This window comes from Carassius auratus, unplaced genomic scaffold (genome assembly GCF_003368295.1).
Source record: "Carassius auratus strain Wakin unplaced genomic scaffold, ASM336829v1 scaf_tig00011121, whole genome shotgun sequence".
In the NCBI taxonomy this organism is placed as follows: domain Eukaryota; kingdom Metazoa; phylum Chordata; class Actinopteri; order Cypriniformes; family Cyprinidae; genus Carassius; species Carassius auratus.
The window spans coordinates 49,562-69,498 of NW_020524172.1; the positions used below are offsets into that span (position 1 = coordinate 49,562).

General features: G+C 37.1%; 1 protein-coding gene across 1 annotated transcript in view; it reads left to right on the forward strand.

The window, feature by feature from the left end:
• The window catches only part of LOC113072960 (zinc finger matrin-type protein 4-like), a 63,924-nt gene that overhangs the window by 35,207 nt on the left and 8,780 nt on the right, over positions 1–19,937 (forward strand). The window contains exons 5-6 of the mRNA XM_026245835.1: positions 5,793–6,017; positions 15,997–16,093. Coding sequence (XP_026101620.1) covers positions 5,793–6,017; positions 15,997–16,093 — 322 coding nt within the window. The remainder of the gene's footprint in view (positions 1–5,792; positions 6,018–15,996; positions 16,094–19,937) is intronic.

Sequence of the window (19,937 nt, forward strand, 5' to 3'; positions counted from 1 at the left end):
AAAGAGATAGAAAAAAATCCTTTGATCCTGTTCTGGTTGATCCGGAAATGGAATCTCTCAAGCCGTACACCTTCATTGCATTAGGATAAGATTGCATGTGGAATGGATGGTGGTTTGTGCCATTTTTTGTGCACTGATGCTGTTTATAAGGTTCTAGCATGATTTGTGTGTTTGGGGAAAACGTATTAGGAATTTAATTAGAATGTAAATAAGACAACCTACATTTACAGAAATTTTGCTATTTATTCAATGGAATTTCTCTCTGTTACATTTGAATTTCCTTGTTTAGTTTTTTTGTTTTTGTTTTTCTGTGTATTTTTTTTTAAATATGCATCTAATGGTTTCTGTTATGTGTAAATGTATTTAGAAATTTATATTTGGAAAAGACAAATGTCATAATTATGTTGTTTTTTTATGTGCAACTTCAGTCAAGAGAGTCAGAAACAATATACATTTAATGATAAATCAAGTAACGTGAAGGCAGCATAAACTTCATAACTAGGCCTGTATGGAGTCTACAGCAATGAAGTTTGACAATGAATAATTTCTAAAGGTATACACACATCACCTTGCATGTTCGCTTAATAAATACATCAGATGCTTTGCAGGTTTTCCCCTACTGTTAAATGTGATAAAAGTGTGTGGTTTCAGACCTAACAACACGCAACAGCTCTCGCTAGGAAATCAGGCAAAGGTTTGTGCATATGACTTGTGCAGGCTTTCTGCATGGGTGAATGATCTCTCCGAAAGTCCCTCTCCATCTTTATGTCACCCAAATCCAGTAGCTGTCTTTTTGCCTGCAGTAAATCTCCTGATAGATGACTCTTCCCTTATTGCCTAAACTGTCACCTGGAATTACCTGAAGTTCCTCTGTTATTTCCTCCCACAGAATCTCATTAATGTTTGAAATCTCCTGCCTGCTGGTGTCAGACTATTGTTTGTTATAAAGAAGACAGGAAACGCATTACCGGTGAATCTTTTTCACTGCAGCTGTGGCCATGATCTGAACTTTTTAAAATGTGAGAGACTTGAAATGATTTCAGGCAGTGCATTATATGAACGTTTTGTTGTTGTTTTTTGTTTGTCACTATTCTCGACCTGCTATCCCATCCTCGGTCCCTTATTCAATTTCACTTACTGTATATATATAGCCTTTCCTTAACTAGGGATACTCTGGAGCCTTCTAAGTGATTTTAAAGTGCTTTTATGCTGCAGTAGGCAAAGGGCAGGAAATAAATGGAGGGATGGAGATTTATCTGTCTTTTGGGGAACAGATATGCTCATCGCTCCTCCCTGAGCTTGAGAATACGAGGCACAGTGGGGGAGAGGGCAGTGAGGTGCTAATGATACACTGAAATAATGTTAAAGAGCAAGAAGTAACAGTTTTGAACAAGGTTTTGACCACCCCTGGTGACCACGAGAACATTAAGTAAAACTGCGATAGCAGTAATGAATGACTTTAGTGTCATAGGCCTGTGGCACCAAATTTAATTTAGGCAATACAGAAGGACTATTAAGGCAGAAGTCTGGTTGCAGTAATTACATTGGGTAAGATAATGCCATCTGCATTGAGAGACTATAGCGATGGTGAGTGATGGTGTTATTGAGGACATACCCGGGGAATATATTCATTTATCCTTTATCTCTTTTGTGAGGCTCAAGGTTTTAGCTAATATGCTTAAATATACCCAGTGAACTGCTGTGTGATATTTCTGGAAGGACTTTATACTGCCACTTTGTCCTCATGAATGGTAGTATATACAGTATATATATAAGTTTGGGGTCAGTAAGTCTTTTTTTATTCAGAAGTAACATTAAAGATATTTATAATGTCACACAAGATTTCTATTACAAATACGTGCTACTTTTTTACTTTCTATTCCCTAAATAATCCTGAGGAAATGTATAACACAAATAATTAAGCAGCTAAACTGTTCAAGATTGCTAATAATAATGAGAAATGTCTCTTGAGCAGCAGGTGAGTATATTAGAATGATTCCTGAAGGATCACGTGACACTGAAGACTAGATGAAAGGCTGCTTTGCTATCACAGGAATAAATGACATTTAAAAAAATATCTGAAAAAGAAAAGAGTTATTTTCGATTGTAATCATTTAGATTTAGAATGATTCACCAAACACATGAACTGTGTGATGTCATGTGAGCAGTGTTTTATAATGAGGGTCTGGTTTCACACTGCAACCATGAACGCGGTGCATATTATGAAACTTTCAAGACTTTAAAACTTTTTGACCTACTTCTAAAAACAAATATATAGTTGTCAAGAGAAATAAAGGTTTGGAGCCGCTGCTCTGGCGCTATACATACGCTTGCAGTGTGAATACTTTGCCAATCCTGCAGCTGCAGTGACATATATACGCTGACATGAAGCTAAGGCAAAACTCAAGCTTGCGGTGTGAAACAGGTGTAAAATGTATGGCATTTTAATACACAGTTATAACTATAAATCAAGACATTCATTCCATTCCACACAAAAAAACACAGAGGCACTCACTATTAAAGCAAGGAACTGCTAGTAAGTTGTCATCATGAGACACATGGCTCAAAGGGAACAACGAACACAACAAGTGCAAATAATCTAGTCAATTATGTCAAAAAGCTTGGTGACACTGTATAAAACACAGCTATCTTATATTGTATAGGGATGGTCTTTGTCTTGTGTTTATAGGAAACTAGAAACCTTCCCGTTTTTTATTTTGATGGATATCACTCCGTAAACCCCTGAGCTTGTAAATCAATACTCCAATGTTTCAGTGCCGGATTCTGCTAATATCCATAGTGTTATACTGCAAGAGTCTGTCAGATACACCAATAACGGCAGCCAGGGCTTAAGGGAGTTTTATGAATTACACATTATGTACTATACTTTACTGACACTTTTATTAAATTTGTATTTGCTTTGCATTTTTAAAGTTTGTTCTTCATAGAGCGCTAAGCCTTGACACTCATAAAATGCTATGTAAATTTCCTGTATGACCACACTTCATGCAGTATTAATTTATTGAATGGCTTTAATGCAAATGCATTGTCTTTCATTGTGCCAAGAACTCCTGCAATAAACCCTGCAATAAACAACATTTCTTTACAGAGAATGACCGTCAGTTAAAAATAAACTAGATTGAGCTTTCTCAAAATGAAGTTGCCTGCTCATGTACTGTCGCCCACTCTCGTGGCAGCTCATTTATCTTCTTTAAATTTTCATCTCATGAAGAATTTTAATTTACGGTATCAAATTAAATTTTTGCAGCAGTGGTTGTTAATTACCTAAATTAAATTTTGTGTCCCATCCAAAGCATGCATTTTACTTTTATCAACCCCAGCTGAAAGAATGTAAAAGAAGAGTGAAAAACAGATTGAAGGAATAATCCACGTGTTTTGGCAGGGTTTACATTTCCTGGCACAACAACATTTTTCTCTTTGTTTTTTGGACATCCCAGTTTTTACAGATATGCTAATAAATCAAACCTTTGTAGGAAGCTTATGTGGAGTCTCTTAAGCCCCTGTCATAGATTTTGCAGACATTATTAGTGTAGCTTATGTATCAAATCATATATAAAGTTGCAAATAGGAATGAAGAACAGGCAGTCAGTGTAAATGTAAACAAACTCTGTCAAAGATACTGGGTCAGTTCTCTCTCACCGCTCAATAACACTTATGAACACTAATAAACACAGACATGAAGTGGCTCATTCTTTAAAATGTTCCCTTCTGCCATAAAACTGGATGTGATGTCAAGGCTGAAAAGAGCTTTTGTAAACATTGTCCATGGCAGAGTGGACAGCCACTGAGGTGTTAAAACTGATTGTTTGGCCTGGCATTATGATTATGGTGTGTTTTGTGTTTATTCGGTCTGCTCTGTGGTGCTGCACATCCATGCACAACAGTAAATGAGTAAAGAAGCTTGCTTTGTGTGTGTTGGTCAAATGCAGGACTGTCAGAAACAATGTATAGCATCATCTTCCTTATAAAGAAACTGGCAACAGCTTGTTAGTTATGTAGCAGAGAACACATCCAAACACAATGCTGAATGAAATCTCAGTAATTGGGTTGTTGCTGTCAAGATCAGAAATAATTTCTGACTAGAATCACTGAAGTTAACAAGAATAAGACATACTTTTGTTTGTTTCACTGGGTTGACCAAACATAAAATGTCATCACATATCTGGGAATGATTTGTTATTTGAGTTTCTCTTTTGCTTTCTGAGCTTGTACTAATAGAAAATCCAAAAATCCTCAAGCTATCTGGATTGCAACTAGGGTTCAAAATCATACACTTAAAGTGCCAAGTGAGAGTAAAACTTGGCTTTAGGAAGTGAATATAACAAAATTAATTGCCAGCTGGCAGATAATTTTGTTAGAAATGGCAACATTACATGATTTAAAACTGATTGTGTGCCCCTTGTGATGTAAGCAGCAGAATCAAAGCAGCACAAACTGTAAAACCTTAGTCCTAACCCTCACCTCTTCTAACTACAACAAAGGCATTTTTCTTCTGAAAACCATGTTGTGACAAATGTATAGAATATTCTTCATGTTAAGCTTCTAAAACAGCAATAAGAAGAATTTCTGTTTTTTTTGCATTTTCATATCACTGAAAGATTGAAACCGTAGTGTTGCAAGTGAATTAAATTTGAATGGAAAATATACATAATTTATAACAATATAATTTAAATATAACCATCTATACTATAGATTTTTTTTCTCAGGATTCTTGAATATCAAAAGATGTCCCACACAGAGCATCGAATCTTGGCCATTGCCTAAAGCTTTATATAGCAGTCTACTTACATAATTTACCATCTTGTACCTGTACTGCTCTCTTTGGTCCACTTTTATACTGTTATCAATATTTTTAACATTTTGAATGAAAACATTACCATCGGATCCAATATACAGTAGTCGGCACAGCATTTTAGTTTCAATCTTTTAAAAAATCCCCTTGTAAAGGCATCTGCGGTAAAATGAAGTGAAAAAAGGACCAAGTTCTATTGACGCCACCTGGAACTTATTTAAAAATAAAACTCATCCACTCTTATACCATTATGGTAACAATGAAGGTGATTCGAAGACTGTGTTTTTCCACAACTTTGCACTTTAAAGCGTCTTGTTGTCTTCTGAGCCATCTTTATAGTTGCTTTCTGCATAGACCTATACGGAGCCCCGCACATGACATGCAAGAAAAAATAAATAAATTGTGTGTATGATTTACTAATTCGTTGCCTCAATGTACTAAAACGTGCACACGATAACTATTGGGTTCCCTCGATTTACTTTTGCGTTCCCTCGATTTGCTAAATCATGTGCACTATTTATAAATCGAGTGAATGCTATAGTAATCGTCTGCACATTTTAGTATATTGAGGAAACAAATTAGTAAATTGTGCACATTATTTAGCCTAATATTTTCTCCTGCATGTCATTTGCGGGGCTCCGTAGACCTGCATTTGCTTCTCTTGTTATTTACCATACATGTGTGAATTGGTGGGCGGGGCTAAACAAGGGAGTGAAGTGGATGCAGGTGTTGATCTTCTACTGCGAAGGCAGTGTTTAGCCACACCATTACATCATAAACAGCACATTCCACAAGCCTGTTGTCTTGGCAGACTGGCTTCAATATAAGCTGTTTTTAGACTAACAAGAAAGTTTTGAGTTCTGAAACTTACAGGGTATTTTTATAGTACAATGACCTCATATGTCAAAAGATCCGATTAAATAAATAATGTTTTAATTCGTTATTCCATTCTAATTCTTGTTCTGCTTGGTTTCTTCAGAGGTTACACCTAGTCCAGTGAAAACACCCTCGTCAGAAACCTCACCTGTGAGCTCGACCCGTCAGCACCGGGATTCTGATCGCTACTGTCAGCTGTGCAATGCTTGGTTCAACAATCCTGGAATGGCACAGCAACACTACGACGGCAAAAAGCACAAGAAAAATGCAGCACGTGCAGATCTACTGGAACAGCTAGGGAAGACTTTAGACATGGGAGAGATGAAAGGTACAGACTTAAACGCTCTGTTAATGGCTGTTTATGGCTGCATGATTAATTTGGCTGTTAGTTCATTAGATAATGAAGAACTGAACTGACTGATAAAAAATTTGTATTGCTTTACTGTCCTGCAGGTCTTTGATGGAAATGAGAATGTTGATTATATTGGCCAGTGCAACTGCCTAGAAATGAATTGGTTATGCAAAATGATAATGTGTCATAAAATTAAGCTTGAAATGACTACGTATGATGCCATTGAAAGGTCATTGAGGTTTACAGAGAAATTGTTCGGATACATTTTCCCTATGGCTTTTCATAAAAACATTCCAGTATTTTACCTAAATAATTTATGTTTCACTGAAACAACCAACCCCAGAAGTATTTGCAATGGGGTCCAAAAGTCTGAGACCATTATTCAAAATGGATCTATTTTAAATTTTTCTTATTAAATAAAATCATTACAAATTATATTATCAGCATAGCAAAGGTTTTTTTTTTATCTATAAACTGTGTCTGACTTCAGTTTTATTTTAATTTTTTTGTTAAGACTTGTCAATCACGCAGCACAGTTATGTCACAAATCTTTTGATGCTGTGATGTCTTCAAAAGTAACTGCATTGAAAAAGGAAAAAGGAAAAGAAAAAGAGTTGCGTGGATTTTTTTTATATGACTTTGTTACTAAAGGTGTGAGAGCTCAATGGCAAACTGTGAGGTTACAAGGATTGACCTCTGTTGCTCATGTTATATTTCACAGTGTTTTTTTATTGAAGGCCATTCCCAACTCAGAGAGTTAGTTGGTCCCATGGGGCTCACTTCCTCGATAGATTATTGAAAGTGCTCACATGATACAATAAAACTTCTCAATGTGTCTTTTACTTCCCTTGCCTCTTCTCCAGCCTGGGCTTCAAGAGATTAAAAGCAATAGGTTTGTTCATCCAGAGACTTCGACACAGGCTATTAATCTCTGTGGGATGAAGAGTGTGCTCTCCCGTTGTATCATGGCTCACATTATGTCAATATCAATTACAAACACATTTTCTCTCAGGTGAGAAGGAAAGAGACCATGCCAGCAGTCATTTCTGCGAGGGCTTCCACCACCTAGCAGAACTATTAAGTAACATGGGATGTGTCAACTCATTAGAGCTAAAGGGACTCAATGCAGTACAGATCAAAGCTTCAGAGAGATTGGCGCTGTGAGACTGAGATGAACACTGAGCTGAAGTTGGGTTTAGTTTGTTTGGACTGAAGGTTATGCCTAGCTTAGCATGATGGATTGTGAATTCTGAGCAGCCTTGTTAATGGAAGACACGCTGAAGACTTTGCCAGACTCATAGTGACTATTACTCTGTCAGCACAAGATTAAAATGGAAAACAATTAGGCTGAGTGCCGAATGAGAAATTTATCAGATTTATGAATTATTTGATTTTGTCATACATCCTGCTTCACATTAAAGCTCAGAGTTTTAGGTAACACTTTAAAGTAGGGGAGATCACTGTTTTTGGTACACGTTTCCCCTTTAACTGAAAAACAAAACAATTGTGGTTTTAAACCACTCTTTAAGGTCAGAACATGACAAACACTAAACACTTTTGAATTGTTTACACTTTTCCAGTCATTTTTCCTTAACAAAATAATAAATATCTTAATAGAAAAAAGCTTGTGCTTACAGTATAGCTGAAATCACAGCACAGGCATTGTCTTTATCTTATGTGTATTTGATTTCTGTCTGGAATGACATGAAGAAACAGAACAAACTGAGACAGACTATATTCAGAAGAGCTGTGGCAACGTCAACATGCTTCAAGAAACCTTCCTGCAAAGCTGCAGTACTGTTAAAAGTTTTAGACACCTATGTAACAATGCTGTAAAATGAGGAAGCTGTCAAAAATAATGTCATGAATAGATTTCCTTTATCAATTAACTTCTATTAAAGGTGCTGTAGGGAACTTTTGTAAAAAAATATATATTTTTTTTACATATTTATTAAACCTGTCATTATGTCCTGACAGTAGAATATGAGACATAATTTGTGAAAAAAATCAAGCTCCTCTGGCTCCTCCCAGTGGTCCTATTGCCATTTGCAGAAACTCCATCGCTCCCGGTAAAAAACAACCAATCAGAGCTGCGGTCCGTAACTTTGTTTGTGTTCAAAATGTAGAAAATGTTTTATAATAAGCGAGTACACCATGAATCCATTTTCCAAATCGTGTTTCTGGCTTGTCCGGAATCACTAAGGTTGCACCTATAATAAGTGTTTATATTCGGACTATTTTAGATTGCTTCGGGGGTACCGCGGCGGAGTATCCCAGTACCTTTGTGATTCTTCATAGACATAAACAGAGAGAAGTAGCTCCGGCTACGATGTTCTTCCACAAGACGCAAGCAGTTCTGTTTATTAACCGCTAGAGCGTCAAAAGTTCCCTACCGCAGCTTTAACTAAAGGAAATCAACATTTTGTGTGTTCATCCTTTGTGTTTAAAGCAGCTTTAGCTCTATGTGCACTTGCGCATAGTTTTTCATGTAGCTTTGCAGGTAGGTCTTGAAGCGTCTTGGAGACATTGCCACAGTTCTTCTGGATTTAGTCTGCCTCAGTTTGTTCTGTTTCTTCATTTCATTCCAGACAGACTGATGATAATCAGATCAGATCTCGGTGTGGAGTGCTGGCTGGTTGGTTATGTAATCTTAATGGGCAGAATTTCAGTCACTATTTCAAATTAATCTTGATACCTGATAAAAGAAACGGTAAAACTTATAAATGAAAACTCTTTTATTGAGAATTTGGCTACATTAAAATACAGTTTGTGAGCACAGAGAGGAAGAAAAAATGTAAATGAAAATACGACGTAATGGTGTTGTGAACATGCTAATTAGCATATAGTGTCATCTAGTGACATTTAGCAACTTTTTTAAGCAGGCTTCAGCTACTTTCCATTGAAAGAAGTTGCCAACACTGGTGGTGCAGCTCAAATGAGTTGCGCCGTTTCAGTCCCCTTTTGGCGCATAAACATTGAACATTTATCAAACTCTTGTTATCGTTTTATCGAGGAAAATTGTTTCGCAATAATTAACGTTAGCGTATTATCGCCCAGCCCTAAATGTCCAATGTGACTTACAACTTCTTTTAGTTTAAATTGATGCAAGGTGCTACAGTTATATCTGGCCTTCCCTATATATCTTTCACACATATTTCCTCTTCACTGGGTTAAGGAGGGAAAAATGGATGGGCCAACCATCTCTGCAATTTTCCCCCCGGCTGCCCGTTCTCACTGTCTGCCCTGAAAGGTCTCTCACTAATGTCACCTAGTCATTACTCCAGCCAGGAAATGTCAGCACAGACACTGCAGCGTTCAGTAGTACGCCTCTGATGGCTTCTCTCCAATGTGATTATCAATTAGTAATGATGTGGCAAATCACCCTAACAGCCAGAGCGAGAGAGAGAGAGAAAGAGTTTGCCAGAGAGGGAAATGTTGCAGGAGAACTTGCTGTCTAATTCATCGGGCTGGGAGCTGCTGCTGGCAGGCTCATCTTTCACACAAAGCGTTAGCACCTACAACACTTGCCTCTGTCTCTCTTTCAGTATCCATTCCATGTTTTTTCTCCTTCTGTCTGCTCGCCTTAGATTTTTCTGCATATTTCTCTGTTTGCATATATCTGTCCCGGGCATCCTGTGTTGTCTGATGTTCAGAGCATCAGAGAGGGTGGCAGCAGTCACACTTTGAAGACTGCAACATCATGAAATATTCATAGCTTTTCTGTTGAGCACTGTGTCTGCATAGTTTCTGATGAATTTGTGTGTGCATATCTGTGAGTGCATGGCACGTATTCTTGGGATAAACTGTTACTTTTGTGTTCTGTTGATTTTTTGGGAGGGTAAACATCAAGGGCTTCTCCTACATTTTTTCTACATTGTTGAAAAAAGGCCACTATCCAGGTGATACCAGTTGAACATTACAATTTTTTAAACTGTATACAGTTATTGGTAAGCAAGTCTGCTTAGCCGTCCTCATTTTAACAGAGAATACTGATATAATTCAAGCTGATATGATTTCAGAAGTGATTATGGCTCTTTTTTTCTTTTGTCATCACCAAGCCAGTCAGGCGAAGCCTGTGACAAATTCCATCTATCCTAACACAGTCCTGCTGGTTAATTGGAAAGACAAGTTTGGAGATATAATTTGGCTCATCTGGTAATCAGCATCTTCACTCCAAAGGACTGTGCAATTACATTCTTCCTGCCTAGTGCCTCAGTGTACAAGCCATTAGTTTTACATGCCACCCTGAAACCGATCGAGGAGTAATGGTGGCTGTGAGTTCATTCCAAGGTGACATGTTATCTGTATTCTTTTAAGCTTTGTTGTATTGTATTGGTAAGAAAGATGTTAGCTCTTGTTTTTAAAATGATTTTGGAAAGACCTGAAAAGCAGTACTTTATTATTGTAGCTTCAATGTGATGCTTGAAAAAGATCTAATTTAAGACATCTTGCACCAGCAGTTGTCAGAATTTATTTAAAGGATAGTTTACCCCAAAAATAAAAATCCGTCATCATTAACTCATCCTTATGTTGCACTTTCATCTGTAAAATACAAAAGAAAATACTCATGTTTAACACGTCTTTACACTCTGTGTCTTTACACAGCAGGTACAACAGCTGTCACTTACTACTATGCTACATTTAGGGGTCAGTTTGTTTTCAGCAGAAAAAAAGAAAGTCTTTCATGTAAATGTTGACCACATTTTCATTTTGGGTAAACTGTATAAGGTACTTTTATCGCATAATTGATATACTGTGATTATTAGTATGTGAATGTAATCAGAAAATGCTAAATTAATTTTGTTGTATTATATGTGCACTTCTAAATGCGGGCGCTAGCCGTGGGCTTTTTCAATTTGATATGGTTGATATATTTTCTTCTCGAGCAGAAGTGGATCAGTGTTTGCTGAATTACCCACCATTTAGATGCCATCTGCGTGTCACTGTACAAATCTGGGCATGTTTTTCTCATTCATTGTTGTTTAGCATATTTTTGCTCATGTCTGAATTCACACAGCAGAGCTGATGACGAATTGAGGCAGAAACGTTGTCTATTTACAGTGCAAACATGCTGATTCAAGCCTGTCCAACAGGTTAGTGGCTTATAATGTGCTGAATATGACAGGATGTTGTGTATTTGACCTCTGCCCTCATGATCACTGCCCATGTAAATGATGTAGTATTTGGAACCCCTTATACTTTACAGAATCGTATTATACTAATTACTCCATAAACATATGCTTAGGTTTTCTGGCACACTGAGAGGGTCAGAGTAGTTTGTAGTTTGTTTACCAAGGCTGCATTTCTGATTTCATGATTTCTGAAGGATTGTGTGACACAGAGAATGAGAGTACAGGTGCATTTCAATAAATTAGAATGTCATGGAAAAGTTCATTTATTTCAGTAATTCAACTCAAATTGTGAAACTCATGTATTAAATAAATTCAATGCACACAGACTGAAGTCTTTGGTTCTTTTAATTGTAATGATTTTGGCTCACATTTAACAAAAACCCACCAATCTATTTTTATCTCAACAAATTAGAATACTTCATAAGACCAATAGAAAAGGGGGGGGAATTTTTTTTTTTTATTAAAATGTTGGCCTTCTGGAAAGTATGTTCAGTTACTGTAAATGTACTCAATACTTGGTAGGGGCTCCTTTTGCTTTAATTACTGTCTCAATTTGGTGTGGCATGGAGGTGATCAGTTTGTGGCACTGCTGAGATGGAATGGAAGCCCGGGTTTCTTTGACAGTGGCCTTAAGCTCATCTGCATTGTTTGGTCTCATGTTTTTCATTTTCCTCTTGACAATACTCCATAAAAGTGTTCCAGCAATTGTTCCCGGGTCGCTAGATTTTTCACACTTCCAGTGATTACTTGGAATATCTGCGTGCGTTCACACACAATCTGTAAAGGTCCCGTAATGACACATGACATCAGGGTGTGACGTGTAATGTACGACACGGCATTAGATCTGGCTTTTGTTCACACAACATTCGTCCCGGACTGAAATGTTACTAGGTCCCCGACCCGGGTTCAATGCCGGAATCAATCCCGGGACGTGTTTGCTTTCCCACAGAAGGTGACCCGGCAATGTTCCTGCAATTTGCCGGGTCGACGTGCAGTGTAAAAGGGGCAACAGACTACTCTGACGTTGTCTGTGGTTCAGGAGTGGCTTAACAAGAAGAATACAACAACTGTAGCCAAATCCTTTGTTGCGTCTGTGTGTAGTGGCTCTTGATGCCTTGAGCCCATCAGTCCAATCCTGTTAACAATTCTGTTAACATGCTTGGATACAGCACTCTGTGAACAGCCAGCTTCTTTGGCAATGAATGTTTGGGGCTTACCCTCCTTGTGAAGTGTGTCAATGATTGTCTTCTGGACAACTGTCAGATCAGCAGTCTTCCCCGTGATTGTGTAGCCTAGTGAACCAAACTGAGAGACCATTTTGAAGGCTCAGGAAACCTTTGCAAGTGTTTTGAGTTGATTAGCTGATTGGCAGTGCACCAAATTCTAATCTGTTGAGATAGTGAATTGGTGGATTTTTGTTAAATATGAGCAAAAATCATCACAATTTAAAGAACCAAGGACTTAAAATACTTCAGTCTGTGTGCATTGAATTATTTAATACACAAGTTTCACAATTTGAGTTGAAATACTGAAATGGGTCCCACTTTATATTAGGTGGCCTTAACTACTATGTACTTACATAAAAAAATAAGTACAATGTACTTAGTGTGTTCATATTGTATTGTAAAACACTTTTGCTGCTATTGAGGTGGGATAGGGGTAAGGTTAGGGAGAGGGTTGGAGGTATGGGTAAGTTTAAGGGTGGGTTAAGGTGTAAAGTATGGGTCAACGGTGTAATTATAAATTAATTACAGAAATTAAATACAGATGTAATTACATGTCGTTTTTTTAAAAATATAAGTACAATGTAAAAACATGTATGTACACAATAAGTACATTGTACTAAATTATTAATTAAAATGTAAGTACATAGTAGTTAAGGCCACTTAATATAAAGTGGGTCCCTAAAATGAACTTTTCCATGACTATTTATTGTAATTTATTGAGATGCACCTGTGATAGCTTCTGAAATTTAAGCTTTGTCATTACAGAAATAAATTACATTTAAAAAAATATTCAAATAGAATAGTAATTCATTTTACATAAAGAAAAAACTTTCTAAACAGCTGACACCAACATGGAACCTCACTGTATATAAAGAAGGAAATGAAAAATGGCTAAGCAAATAACTTTTAAATTAAAAGAGTAAATATGTAACGAAAGAGTGCTTGAAGCAGAGTCCTACAGCACCTAGTTGCTAAAAAATAGTGTCTGCTGAAATCCCAACTTTGGTGAGTGTGTCCTGGTATCTTATGTGATTATTGATGGCAAAATTAATCGACTCTTAGAGTGTAATGATTAGTGACTAGTGTCTAACTATTATTCCAACTACTTTAATTTGGATAAACTGTAGGGTCGACAGATGGGAATCTCAGAAAGTGAGTATGTCCCAGGGCATGTCCCAGTTCAGTGGTGTTATGATCCTTGACGATGCCAGAAGCCTAAGGTGATAATATCCCTGAAGGCATCATTAAACTTTATTGTGCTCTAAGAATTCTGGAAGCTGTTTGTTCCATTCAATCTACTCCACATTTTTATTCTGAATAACACTCTCAGCCAAATGGTCAAAATGTCATTTCAAATGTATAGAAAAATAATTTCCTTAAATTCTACTTTTCTATTTAAGTGAGTGTTCAGCTCCATTCATATGTGAAAAATAATATACAGCATATATGTATAGCAAAAAGGGCAACATTCCATCTAACATTCCATTTTTCCACTTGTGGTTCCTCTATTCCTCTAGTCACCACAAGCTCCACGGCTCTGCCACATCCTCTCAGTGTCACAACCCAGGAATAAAGAGTGTGGGGAATAAAGCAAGTGGGTGTTTCTATCCCACCAATAAAATATACTGTACCAGCTGAACTAAACAGTTGATGATATGGTCAGCTGAAGCGGTACCCACAAAACTCAGCAGACTTTTTATGTAGAATTATGCAGAAATTTCTACCCAAAAAATTATTGCAGAAAACACAATAAAAATATGCAAATTCCTTCTGGGCCTTCAGCCTGAGACAAACCATGGGCACATTTTACAAATGTTAAAACTGCTGAAGTCCAAAAATATTTTGTTTATGATCATGTATCAAGGAGCTTTAAAGTTGTGGAGGGAAATGCCATCCATTTCTGCTGTGCTTTTCAGTTTCACTGTTTCTGATATGATTAGCAAGTTTTAAAAACTGCTGCTGGCTGCCCAGTGGCAGAAATAATCAGACTCTTGGGTATAAAACAGATAGACACAAGGAAGACTTTGCTCCTGGTCTGTCAGTCAGGTGTTTTTTTTTTTTTTTTTTTTGCCAGCCTGCTGTAATACACAGCAAGCGCGTATCAACAGAGGCAGAAAACTCTAGATCTTTGAGAATAAGTAAAATTAAGCATAATGATGAATCAACAGTACGACATGAATTTCTCTATGTCCTTCTCCTGCAAATGTTGTTTATGGTTTTAACTCAATTTGGAGAGGAGGAGATTGCAAAGGCCATTTCTCAGCTGCAATATCATTAGTGCAACATGACAGCAATTACACGGGACGCTTAATCCATAACGGGGGCGCAGACGGGAAACAGCACTGATAGAGATCCAAAATGTTACTGTGTCGCATTAGTAACAAGCTTTTTGCTGTCTAGAGTCAACACACAAATAGGTAGAGGAAAGTAAAGTTTTTTAGCAGTGTGAATACTTTTTCCAACAGGTAGAAGTGTGACAGAATGCTATATTAGCCTACTTTATTTTTTGTCTAATTTTATTTTATAGCAGGGCAAGCTGAGGCTGTGATCAGACATGCTCTGTCTTTTTTGTCATATATAATAAACACGCTTATTTATTTAAATAAACTATTCAACAAATAAATTAGGTTTTGAGGTAGGATTTTTTGAATCAGTAACATAAATGAGCTTTCTTGGATGTTTTGAATATAACTTAAGCACAAGTTCAATTTAATGTTAAAAGTATATTCTGGCTGTTGATAAACTACTTAAAATTCTGAGAAGCTTTAAAGTTTTAAAGTGGCTTCCCCACTGAATAATAATGTGAAGTGTTATTTCATTTAGGCAAAATTTCACTCTTCTTATGAGATGCATAGCTGCACAAGAGTGTCACAGTTTGTAGCTTCCCCTCTCTTGCCCTTACGGGTGCAACAACATCAGTATCCCAAGCTGGATTACAAGCCACATGGCCTTCTCAAATATTTATAATGTCACTTGACACACACACACAAGAACAGAGGAACTTGTCTCCTCACAGGTCCAACTCCCTAGAAACAGATCGCATTTCATGGAGAGACCTTCCAATGTAATTTCATAGTTGTTTTTAAAAACACAAATAAATAAATAAAAAGGCTTGACATTTCTATATTTATATCTCTTTAATTGATTCTCTCCACACACACATTCCCTCAGGGTATGGTAATCATGAGAGTTGATCAGGCAGAACTGCGAAACACAGCCGAGCAGTGACCCGTGCTGAGCCTCGGCTGACTGAGAGAGATAGAGACCAGCGTTATCTCATTCCCCAGTTAGTCCTTCTGTTCTCGGGAATGACATGATAAGGCTTTATTGACCACTCTGCTTTCAGCTTAGTATGGTGCAGAGGCCGTGGACAAAAGATAGTCAAAGACATGTATGCATTTATGCATGTAATGTTATTTTTTTATGATTCACCCCACATTTTGTCCTCTAAATGCTGTAAAGGTGATGTCACTGAAAGACATACATAATGAGATTACACAGCTGAATTTTCTTACTACGGCTGTAATGTTAGATTATGTGTATTTGTTTTTGCACTTGCTAAAAACACAAATTTGTGTGTCTCTCTTTGCTGTGTAGGTCTAAAACGCTGCTACACATGTGATGTCTGCAGCGTCACACTGAATTCAGTGGCACAGTATCATGCACACCTGCAGGGCTCCAAGCACCAAAACAAGTAAGTGCCAACGTGCACCTCATGCCAAAAAAAATGCTTGTTTTTGAGGTTGTTTTTTTACTTTATTTTTTCATTTATTGAATATGTGTTTTGTATTTTTGATAATAGCAATAAAAAAGCTAAATTAAACATTTTTTTAATTAATCAAATTAAATATTTTGTAAATAAGTAAAATAGATAAATTAAATGTTGCGTAAAATTTCACATGCCAATGTTGATGCAGGCCATCTCAATGCATAAGGTATTTAAAGCTTCTGAAACTCCCAAGAATTACCAAACTGTTTTACTTTAATATAATGAAACAAAATGGTATGTGAATGTATATATACTGTATATATGAATACTAATACAAATGGAGCACAATAGTTTAGTTTACTAGATAGATTTCCTAGAAGTGGTGGTACATCTAGGTTCCAGGGCATTTTTGAAAGTTCCTTGATTGTTATTGAATTTTTGGACTGTTTTCTTTCATTTATCCCTAAAGTGGAGTTTTTTCCCTTTGATATAATACCTCTTATGCTTGCTCACAGTCGTCCAGTCATCTGCTTTGGCAGTCTGACCGTTTGTTCTGAATTTACCCCTTCTTTCAAAACTCTGCTCCAAGCGTGTTTGAAGCAATTACTCCATAATTTTGGTGCTGACCCCAGTTCCTCTGTTTACACACACATGCGGGTCATTAATCAGGCAAACATTAGGAGCACATCCAAAATTGAGATTTTAGTGAGTCAGCTGTCCATCACTTATTAAAAATCCTTCTCCGTTGCTCCTCACTAGACAAAATCTGCTGCTCTATAACTGTGAGCCCTGTAAAAAATATAAAGTAAATCCTGACTCCATCATAGCTGTCAGATGTCCAGACCTTTTATCACCTTCTGCCATCATATTGGATGTCTTCCCTGTCATGTGGTCCAGTAGCATATGTTTTGGGGCTGTACTGTTCAGCACTCTGCCTGCTGATCCTTATCCAGGTGGTTTGTTTTTTGTGTGGACCACCTCAGTGAGTTGACAGGGATACTAATGCATACTGTCACACAAACATATAGTCAAACACACAAAGCATGCTGCATATAATATGGGGCCCTATGATTTCTGTGATGCAGGATTTGGCTAAATTTGGATAAGTGTTGTACACTTAAATCACAATATGGTCTAATATTTGTGAATATTAATCAGTGAAAAGACATTAATGCTTTGTTTTGTCTACTACACGTTTGTGCTGTTTTCATCAGATAGGGTTGCTCTGATCAGGATTTTTGAGACCGATCACCGATCACAGAAAGCAGTATCTGCTGATCCGATCATGATACCGATCTTTTTAAAGCTTTCTTTTTATCATGTTGAATTATTTATAGTGAATAAATTATTCAATGCTTTTTTATTTTGCATGTACTTTTAGATTTATTTATTAAGTTTCTTAAAGGAATCATATGATGCTGCTAATAAGAACATTATTTTGTGTATTTGTTATGCTGAAATGTGTTTATGCGGTTTAAGGTTAAAAAAACGCATTATTTTTTACATACTGTACATTATTGTTTCTCCATTATGCCCCACCTTCTGAAACGCACAAGGCTCATTGGTCTGAAAAGTGAGGTGTGTTGTGATTGGCCAGCTATCCAGTGCATTTTGATTGATGAGACATAGACATTAAACCCCATTATAAACGTGATATAAACTTGATTTTTAGTCGTGTCCTCTTCTGTAAGGCCAAACAAAGTAGTTTTGCTTTCTCAACGAAACAGCGTCACACACTGCGGCATTGAGTGAGCGAAGGCTGGAGGCCTAGAGTGTTCCGTAGCCTATAGTGAGCAGAGGCTGACTTGAGAGGTGAGCCGGCTTGAGAACGACGGCGGCGGCCGGTGGATTCTACGAAGGAGCTTGCGGCAACCACATGTGTTCACGAAAAGAAGGTGTGGTTTCAGTAACCGCAGTTATTCTTGTTATTGTTAAAGCAAAAGCACTTTATTTGGTCTTCCGAAAGTAGATGCATTTAGGAATCTTTAAGATTACTTACAACAGAACAGCAACGCATTTTATGGATGACCATATTATTATTTTGAAAGATGAAGCATGCAATAATGGAAAGGGGTGTTATATTTCCAACGAGTCCTTGGAGTGTTCGGCCAATCACAATGCTCTGGGTCGGCTGACCAATCAGAGCAGACTGCGCTTGTGGAAGGAGGGACTTTGTAGAAAATGACATGTTTGCAAGAGGCGGGGCAGAGGACCTATAGTAATGTACAGTATTTTAAAAATAATTTGTGTTTTTTGAACATTAAAGCATGTCAATATATTCTGTTACACCAAATACACAAAATAATGATCTCCTAAAAAGCATCATATGACCTCTTCAAGAACTTTAAGAACTTTTAAATTATTGCCTTGTTTATCTAAAAGTGCTCTTTTCCTTTAAACCTATCAAAAAAAATCCATAGCCTATGTGTGTGTATGCATTTATGGTGTAATTACTACATGTTTGTGTCGATGCATGTTTATTATTATTGCAAACAATGCGCTGTTACTATAATTTAGTGCATACAAAAAATAGACTCGGGACACAATCTCTGCACTGCTGCAGATGCACTGCTCTTAAACACACTGCCAGACCACATCCGTGTGTGCAGTGTGAAATCTTTAATCTGTTAAGATGAGTGCAGAAAAAATATGCACCACATACGCACTACAAACGGAGTAATGTGAACCTGGCATTATTATGTGTGTGCATGATCATGGTCTTCAGGAAAGCGTGTGAGTCTTGAATGGTTTAAACACTGGCAAGAATTAAAAAGAACTTTTGTGATGATGCAAACTGCCTCGATGCAGTGACAATTCCTGTGTCGGCTGTGCAGCATGCTGCTCACTTATAGTGCAGATGCGATGTGATTTGAAGCCATAAGCATTTTGAGAGAGAAAGAGCCCATGCTGGGATTCATTCACACTGTTTATGAAATTATGTCTTACAGAAACTTTTTCAAATTACTAACAGTTATTTAATAAAGGAATATGAATTGTACCTCACCTGAAGCATTATAATTATTTCACCCGTGCCAGACAGAGACTGAGATAGTGTCACCTCATGTCATGCCAAACCTCTCTCAGCATCATTAGCTTGAAATCAGTTTTATGAGATCTGCCTTTTTAGAGACCGCAGATAAATCATGCCAAAGTGATTATCGCCAGATTGTGATCAGTAGCCGATCAATCGGAGCACCCCTTATCAAAGACACTCCACATGAACTTCATCTCTGGAGCGGCTTTGAGAGTTCACTTCACAAGCATTTAATTTGATAAAAACAATCATCAGATATACACAGAAACTCATGAACAGTATACACACACATGTACATTGAGGAAGTTCAGTTTGCATTCTTGGTGGGGGATGGTGAAACAAATGACCATCTTGTGTTAAGAGTATCAGTAAGTCTGCAGATCAATAGATATACTCCACATATCCGCAGACAGACTTAATCAAGCCTCCTGCCTTTTCCTTTTTTAATTCAGTCAAGCACACTCCCAGCCAACAAGCCAAATACTGTTCTCCTGCCAAATTAAGAACAACCTTATATTCAGTAATTCAGTTTAGCTCTAAGGGATGCATGCATTATCTACATTCATTAGAGTATTTTAATTTGGGGAGACACTTTTTTCTTTCTCTTAATTGAGGGCATTTATTGCTGGTGTGTGTGTATTTAAAACATTTAAACTGATTTGAATATATTTTAATTTAATATAATATAATTTATTATTGTGATGTGAAAGCTGAATTTTTACCAGCCATTAATCATGTCTTCACTGTCACATGATTTTTCAGAAATCTTTCTTATATGCTCATTTTGTGCTTTAA